The sequence below is a fragment of the Chenopodium album genome, chromosome 1 (genome assembly GCF_948465745.1).
Source record: "Chenopodium album chromosome 1, dcCheAlbu1.1, whole genome shotgun sequence".
In the NCBI taxonomy this organism is placed as follows: domain Eukaryota; kingdom Viridiplantae; phylum Streptophyta; class Magnoliopsida; order Caryophyllales; family Amaranthaceae; genus Chenopodium; species Chenopodium album.
Window position 1 is genome coordinate 10,436,454 of NC_137834.1, and position 9,055 is coordinate 10,445,508.

At 36.1% G+C, this 9,055-nt stretch overlaps 1 protein-coding gene across 1 annotated transcript; it reads right to left on the reverse strand.

The window, feature by feature from the left end:
* Nucleotides 1-331: 331 nt before the first annotated feature.
* Nucleotides 332-7,689, reverse strand: LOC145641976 (actin-related protein 2/3 complex subunit 2A-like). The gene is made up of 11 exons (XM_081693018.1): nt 7,586-7,689; nt 6,093-6,321; nt 5,350-5,416; nt 4,940-5,147; nt 3,194-3,363; nt 2,967-3,044; nt 2,667-2,805; nt 2,492-2,583; nt 1,934-1,990; nt 938-1,009; nt 332-848 (listed from the first exon to the last, which is right to left on the reverse strand). The coding sequence occupies exons 2-11, from the start codon at nt 6,152-6,154 to the stop codon at nt 792-794; spliced, it is 1,002 nt and encodes a 333-aa protein (XP_081549144.1). The 5' UTR covers nt 6,155-6,321; nt 7,586-7,689; the 3' UTR covers nt 332-791.
* Nucleotides 7,690-9,055: the final 1,366 nt, after the last annotated feature.

Here is a 9,055-nt window from a genome sequence, read left to right on the forward strand (position 1 = left end):
CAGAATTCAGTGGAAGACATGCACACCTAGCTCCTGCGTAGACTACTGTAGAATTTGCAATCTCTTTACAGTATGTTTGTCAAAAAAAACTCCAGCGGATTAACACAGATCAGAGACTTAAAACTGGTCATTATTTTTTTTTTTTTTTTTTCTTTTTTTCTTTGAAAGAGTCATTGTTTCTTCAATGTACACAAGTAGCACATTTATGTCTGAATTGTGCAGGTGTGAACATTCATACCGCGAACTATTTAGGTTAAAAAAGAAGCTCAAAGTTTCACGGGAAAGGAAGTAGGGGTGCTTTTGTAGAGGCATTCATGTTCCAGGGCAGAAACACAAGAGAAAGCATAAAATGAACATAATGTGGTATCTCAAAAACTACATTGTACAAAACTAAACAGCTTTCAAAGTCATCAGACATAGAGGACCATTGACAGTATGCCAACACCAACTAGCATTGCATGATAAAGAATTCTGATTTCAATTAGTATCAACTACAATAATCAGCTTCTCACAAGATAAATAACAAAAATATACTTATCTTCAAGATTAGGTAAAAAAAAAGGCTAGGAAAAATGAAGCATTTGACCCGTTCAGCTTTTTACTCCATAGGCATGAAACTTGTACAAGATAGCCAGAAGGAAAGTTAATAAATTTGCACCTTTCTGAATGTTGAGTGACCGCATGAAATGACGTGCCAGGCACAATTTGTCAAAATCTGGAGCTGCAGCTATTTGATGCAAATGTGTAGAGCCTTAAGTTTTCAAGGTTACCTCCAAAATTAACCATAAGAATTATCTCCAACTGGCTGAAGCCTTTGAATTTGAATTGCTTCGAGAATCCTTTAGGCTCTAATTAACAATGGAAATCAATGATCAGGGCAAAGTTCTAATTTGCTGATACTATCATTTTATGAACAAATGAAGCAGCAAAGGCTTACCAGTCGCTTAAAGGATGTTTTAGTCCCAACTTTCTTTGTCTTCTCTGGATCTGATTTGGCACGATCAAGTGCCTGAGACACAAAAGGTAGATCCTTTAGATGTTACTATGCATGCGGGAGAGAGAAACTAAACATAACTGATTACTTTCTTAAGTTGTTGTCTAAAAAAGAACCAAAATAATTACAGAACAAGTATACAGCTTTACAACAGGGTCTACAAATTTTCTCCCCTTCTGTTCTGGGTTTTTTTTTATGAGCACTGCACTTGCAGAAGCAAGGGTGCATGCATCAAGGCCATCAACTCCTTTCTGGCTTTGTGCCTCAACATAGGTGCCAACATGCCAGGTGGTAACTTCGTAAGAGAAACCACTCGGCAATACGCAAAGCTAGTATGCTAATATCAATATGCTATTGTGTACTCATACTCTTTATATACCTCAAAAATCTGTCAGATTCTCAACACTCCAACATCGGTACGGACTGTTGAGCACGTCAACAGTTCATGTTAGGCCAAATTTAATACTTTCTCCGTTTTAATTAACTACAGTTTGACTTTCACACTCATCAACACATAAATTTGACCGTCAACATATTTAATTTTCTTAGTAAAAACTAAAAAGTTTTAAAAAGCTGGTATTCTAAAAATATACATTGTGACTAATCCAATAACATTACATATTCACATTTGTTTTATATGCTAGTAAATAATATGGTCAAAACTAAGGCAAGTCCGACACACATTGTTTTCTGATATGATTTTTCAAGTCCTGGTAACATCGATCTTTGTACACCATATCCAACTTATAAATAAAATTTAGCAAAGAAGATGCAGGGACATGGAATTAATTAATTGCCTATTAATTCCAACAGAATCCAGTATTAGTTGGTAATGACTCCTCATACTATAAAATTTAAGTAAAATAACATACTACCACAATGACTTGAGGAGATAAGTGGGACTACTAAAGTAACAGGAGAGCTACATTAAAAGGATACCTCAATCAAAGATTCCACGCGACGCCTCATTCGAGTATGCATGAATCCTTCAGAGCACTGGTGGCAGAAATGTGAGATTCAGTAAGATGCAAGTCACGGCATTCCAAGACGAATCATTAAAAATAAAAAATCAAAATGAAAGTCACGTGAGATATGGAGACTTGTAAAACAACATTAAACCAAATATAAAATTTGTCCAACTTGGTTGTTGGATCAGTTATTTTGACATCAATAAGACAAAGTTACACAGCTATATAGTATTCCCACATCATTGGTTTATGCAAATATGCATCACATTACAGTATTGAGGCCTGAAAATAATTTTTCTTAGTAGCAACTTTTTTTAGGGACTAATGAAGAATTATAGCAACACATTTGTTAGATCATGCACAGGACAGTACAAGGCTTCTCAAATGTATCCTAGTGCTTCTGCAGAGATGATGACAACTACTGTTGGTAACGACACACTTGAAATTTTCCATTAATATACAGAAAGGTAGTGAAAACTAGGGGCACAAAAGAAGATAGAATTGGACTTGAGGAACTGAAAAACATTACCTTGACATGGTAACTAACATATGCATGAAAGGTTGACAAAAGCCATACAGTTCTATCTATCTTCTTGCTGTCGACATGACGCGGGAAAATGACTGAGCATAATAAGGAATACAGTTAGATATAAATACATGTAAGAGTGAAAGGACACATGTTATGCAGCTAATGTGGGCATTACCAAAAGAAACAAAGCCAGCATTTGCAGATAACGCTTCTGCAGGCACTCCCGCAAGTTCTTCAGGTGGTGAAGGTGACCACAGACACGAAGGAGCATTATTAAGTCCAGCACTAGCACTACGACGTGCTTCAACAAATTCCTGAACAAGATCAAAGAGTATCAAACAAGAACGTCAAGAGAGTCCAATACACTGTGGCAATGTTGTAGTAAACCATGACGTCTCCAACAGCATGTACATTCCAGCATATTGTCTTGATCATATAATTGTGCACACTTGACAGAAATTACTAATAGCAATACCTGCAGAAAAGAAGTGGCCAGACATGTATCTGTGGAATCTTTAAATCTCATAGGATATATGACCGTCACTTTTTCAGTCTGCCACAAGAAAATGGCTAATTGAAGTTACATTTAGAAAATTTGTAACAATACTATAAATGAAAATATAGCCTCTCATATTATTTGGTTGTGCAACCGAACAGCTCAAATTCAAACTTTTGCCAAAAATAATGAAACAAAACTCAAACCTGAGGAATAAGAAAGAATGCTTCATTAGGCCGATGCACTAGAGCAACTAATTGATCCATATCAGGAGCAAGTGATCTTGAAGCAAGATGTTTTAAGATCACCCTTAAAGGTGCACCAAGCACCACTTCCCTAACAGAGGCAACCTTCATCAACAGAGCCTGTCTAGTTTCTGAAAATGACAAGCATACAACTGTCACAAGAGTGTCGCTGAGAAGATGGCAGAAAGAAAAAATCATTCCAGATGGACTTGGAAGGCAAAAGTTTCAGCCAAGTCATTGACGGTAAATGTTTACAGTTGACTGAATTTTGAACAATATTCCACATTTAAAGTCGAGACCAAAGCATGTTAAAACAATTATTCTATTTCATGATGGTGTTCATTGTTCAATATATTTGTGCAAGCAGGATATCATTCTCATTGCTATAGACCAAACACACATATTCTACATTCTCCTCTCCACTCCCTCACTCCCCTTTAATCTTTCCAACCAAAACTAGTAAAGTGAAATTAGCGTTGAATTTTCTGTCCACATACCACAAACCTTTTCTCTTTATAAAGGCTTTAAGACCATATCCAAACATTATGCATGCAATTACTTCTTAATTGAAACAAGACATGCACAACCCAAAGACACGCATATATACGAGTATTGTAAAACATAGCACATCAAAAAAAAAATCAGGCTTTGCAATTCTATTCATGGTACAGTCTGTAATAGACTGATATTACTCAAGTTAATAACAGTAAAATAAAGAGAAAGGTTGGTTCTTTGATTAGCTAAATAATCTGATTTTTTTGGTAAATTGATTTATAAAGAAGAAATAAGAAGGATGGAAGCTTAACTATTGATTGAAAAAGGCAAAAGGTTTACAACAGGATAGGTTAATAGCTTTAGGCTATCACTCTCAAAATGGCTTTAGGCCATGACTCTCTAAGGTTTCCCTTCAATACAAATTTCTGCCTGTCTTACTTCTACTCTACCTTTTTATACTACTTAGCTAAAGAGTACAGGTTTAATTACTAACTTTACTACCCTTTGCCATTATCCCAATGTGCCAACTAGTGGCTGCAGCTTTAAGTTGCTGTTGCTTGGTGTGGTTGTGCTTCACCACCTTGATTGAGATAATGCTCAGAGGTCTCAGACCCTGTCCTTTCCTCTGCTGGCTGTTGTTTATATAAAGCGTAGGTGTCTTGCTCTGATTCGTCTTGCCTACAAAAACAATTTCTAATAGCTGTTTCCTCTAGACCAAAATCCATTACAGCCAGGTTATATAAAGTGATTAGGAAAAGAACAGAACCAGTGTCCTCTATCTCTCCTAAGAAGCCTCTATGATTATAAAACTCTAGCATAAAAGTAAAGACGAAGGGGCACACTATCCAACCTAAAAGGGTAATTCTTCCCTAATGTAATCTAAGTTGCTGTGAGATTTGAGAACCTTAAGCAAGAAATTTGGATGTGACATTTGAGTAATGTACATAAATGCAATAAAATGTTTCTTTTTTCTCAAATTTCTATACATTATCAACTCCTTGGGACCAAGAGACTTTATATGGTGTTAAAAACCAGCTTCCTGATAGCAATGAGGCACTTTGACGAAAAAAGTGAAGAAATTATAATCTCAATTAAGCAGGTCAATACGCAAAAGATATTTCGATAGTGAATTCACTGAAATGTAAGCGACCATATGATTCAGCTAGTCACAGCAAAGATCATAATGACCTTAGAAAGAAGAACTCGTAAGACCTTCATCAGGAGAAAGCTTTGAGAAATTCAGCCTCAGTGTGAGATTATATCCATCTTTTGGAGGGTCAAGCATTTTCACCACTGTTCCATATGCAGCTTTTATAGCTTCTATAGATCCACTAGGTAGTCCTCCAACAAACATAGCTCCAGGAGGTGGTGTTGGTAATGATACTGACAACAACAAGATGAGTGGATTCTTCATTGAAGTCTGCAAAGGCAGCACATATTACATAGTGAAACAAGAAGCATAAATAAGACATAATTTCTCCTCACCAATTGGTATTCTGGTAAACAAGATAGTTCACTATAGACAGATAATATAATACAGTAATAGTCAATGTCTGACATATTTTCTATCTAAACACGTAAGGCCTTAAAGTAATAAACTGTAATGAAAGACCAAAATATACCTGGACGTTGAATCGCACATCATCAAACTCAATCCATTGGCAGTCCAGTTCAACACCTTTGTCAAGACTGTAGAGCACACAATAGATATTAGACAGCATGAAGGCAAGACAATACAGAAAGAGTCATAAAGTTTGAAGTTCAAATTACATGGAAAACATATATTAGGTTTAGCCCCTGCTTTACCCTTTCCATGCCCAGCTGTAATATAAGAATTTCAGCTAGCAGTTAATTCATGGGAAGACTATTGGTGTTTTCAAAACTTAAACTACAATCGAGCATAGAAGGGCATGGTACTATATATCGGCCACATCACTGCTTTATTTAGTTTGCAACAACCGCAAACCATCCAGTCCACAAAATAGGTTCTGCAATCGTTATTGTGATTAAGACTGCATCTGCATCTGAGATTTTAACCATGTCCAAGGGCACAATCAGCTATCTTTGTACAACTCTTAATGTTCTGGTCTAATTTCACCATCTCGTATCCAAGTCTCTAGGGTTTCAAGCGATGTCCATATCAATGATATCATAATTTTCATTAGGTTACAGAAAAGTACGCAATTACAATTTAGGGGTCATAAAACAGATAATAGTGATCTGTTCAGAAAAAAAAATTAAAAAAAAAATAAAATAAAAAAAAAATTAATAGGAGCCCATATTTGTCTTATTGTCTAGTAAAACCAAAAATTGCTGAAGATAAAGTGTATGATCTTAAAATCAAGGAGGAGCAATTACAACTTACTTTTGAAGACGATTTGTGAGAAGTTGGAGAAGATACTTTGAATGGGATTGCAAGAGTATCATTTGATTACAACCACTACCACTTGTAGCTCCCTCAAAAGCAGAGATAGAGGATCAAAAGAGGTCAAGCTTGCAAAATTTGGCTTCAATAGGCTAATCCTCTCCTAACAAGCAAGCTTATTTATGTTTGTCACCACAACTTCATAGGTTAAATTATCAAATTTACAGCCCTAAAAATTAACAAAGTTTGCAAAGGTCAGTATAACTCTTATATTATGAGCATAGAAATTATATTTATTCTAATAGCATATCGTAATATATACAAATACCACAATAATTGTTTGCAAAATTTATGCGTGGCTTTACAACTGTCTAAATAAAAATTTCGTAATGCTACTTAACTTTTTGGTGCCCAATCCAAGTTCATACCACAGCCATTATAGAATTCTATCAAAATCATATATATTTTTTATTTTCACCACTATCTATATAAAACATCTATAATCCTATAATATAAAGGCTCACCATGGTATTTAATCTAGGCCGTATTACCATCCACATTGCTCACAAAAGTGGTTGCATCCGAAATTTAAACCAATGATCCTAATTATTAGTACTGTCAACTGCTGATAAATAACGACAATAAAGCAACATTTCCATCTAATTGAGATTCAGGGATTTACACAGCCAATGTAGATGCTCTTAGTAACATACATAAAAGACCCAAAATTTGAGGCAAGAAAATAATCGCAAAATTTCTTTCAGCTGAGGCGTGCATTCTAATTTATACAGAGTATGAATTTGATCTTGCCACACTCGAATATTCAACTTGAAATGGAACCTCAATCTGATAAGAGTGCTTCATCGTCATGTTCAAAATCAGAACCAAGAGTGTTTGAACTCTCACTTAAATCACATTTTCAGATAAAGTTTCAGCTCGATAGAGCTAAAGCTCCCCTAAATTCAATTTTTCAAATAAAATCACAACCATTTCTTCAAATATAATGCTTGTTCCATAACAAACAATTATAAACAGCCCATTTCAAGAGATATAAATAATAATTACCAGAATTTCACATGCCCAATTACAATTTTTCAGCCCAAGTATAATCATAATTAATTCACGATTCAGATATAATCATACTACAAAAACTCATTGTGAATCCCACAAATTAATCTGTCAATCATCTAAAAGTCTAAATGCAAGAACCCTAATTTCGGATGTACATCGCAATTCCCCTGCATAAATTAGTCAAAAATTGAAAACCCTAACACCCAAATATTCTATCGATTAAGCCAAATTAGCAAAGTATAATTATCCCCAATTCACCTTCGAAATCAACCAGAAACCAAGTAATCAACACGTCAAATGATCAAGGAATCAAAATTGAAAATGTAATCGATAAAAAGAACGTCACATTATTATTTTCTTATTAAACAAGATAAAAAAAAGGAATTATAATGATTAATGAACAGAAAAAACAAGGGGCTTACCTTGGGAGAAGCAGAGAGGTTGTGAGAAAGAGATACGATGAAGTAGAAATGATGAGGTATGACTCGTATGAGTAGAGAATTAGAGGGAAATGGGTCGAACCAGCACAAGGACTGGTTAAGTACAACACGAAAATAACTCGGTCTAGTACAAGTCTATAAGCCAAGCATGACCCGCATGACACAAGAGACACACAGTACGCTTTATATTTAGAATCAGGCACAAACCTGGCACTAGCATTCGAGCACGATGGGCCAGCCCACACGTGGGCTCGCTTTTTACTATTGTAACAATGTTATTTAGCTTATTTGTGTGTAATATATACTTAGGGGTCGTTTGGTTTACACGGGGTAAAAGAAATGGAATGAACAAAGGGAAAGAAAGAGAATGGAATGAAATTACCCAAAATTATGTAAGTTGTTTGTTTTAAAAACAAAGGGAAACACTATCACCAACTTCACCACCACACAAGCACCTTACAACCACCTTATTTCTTCAATTCCCACATTTCCCAGCCACCACCCAGCCCCCCACCAACTCGCCGCACATCCCCAACCACCACTCACCGCCCTTTGCCTCCCACCAAACGCTCCCCTGCTGCTTGTCGTCGTTGCTCTCTACCCTCGTCGCTGCTCGCTGCTGCTCTCGGCGAGGGTGTTAGCAGTGGTGGGTTTGGGTTGTGGGGGTCTCGGGGATGGTGAGTCGATCTGGGGTGTCGACGATGGTGAGCTTCGATCAGCGATGGTGGGTTTGGGTTTGTGAAATTGTGAGGGTGTCAGATCTGGGTCTTATCGATGGGCGGCGGTGGTCGGGGAAGGGGTGGAGGTGGTCGGGGAAAGGGCATCGATGGCGGTGGAGGTGTGACTGGTGGCAGTTGGGTGGTGAGGGTAAGGTAAAAGGGTGGTGGCTAGTGTGGGTGTGGTGGTGGGTGGGTGGCTAAGGAAAAGGAATGGGAAAGTCTAGGGGGGTTTGGGAATGAAGTTAGAAGGATTTAGGGTAATGGAGGGGGTAAAGGGAATGAAAGAAAGTGTCTAACAAACAACAACAAAGGGAATCGGGTCAGTTGATTCCCATTCCCTTTGATGAATACCCCCAACCAAACGGCCCCTTAGTATAAATAATTTAATCAACACCTAATAATTTGAGAAATTAATAAAGAGTGGAAGCCCCAATTCATATACTTCGTAATCAGTATAAAATATACGAAGTATGTGAAAAAGATAATATTTATAAGAAAATAAAATAGTCTGATCTTCCTTTAATTTTTACAATCTTAATTGCATAATTAGTCAATTTAAATATAAAATATGTTAGGAAAATATATAATTAATATATCATTTTTAATTTTTTATTTATGTTGAAAAAAAATAATGATGTCATTATTAGTTTTGATGGGAAATTTTTTTATAAGAGGTTGACATGTGAAAAGTAATGATATTAGCGATAATTACTTTAGTTACATTTATAAATAT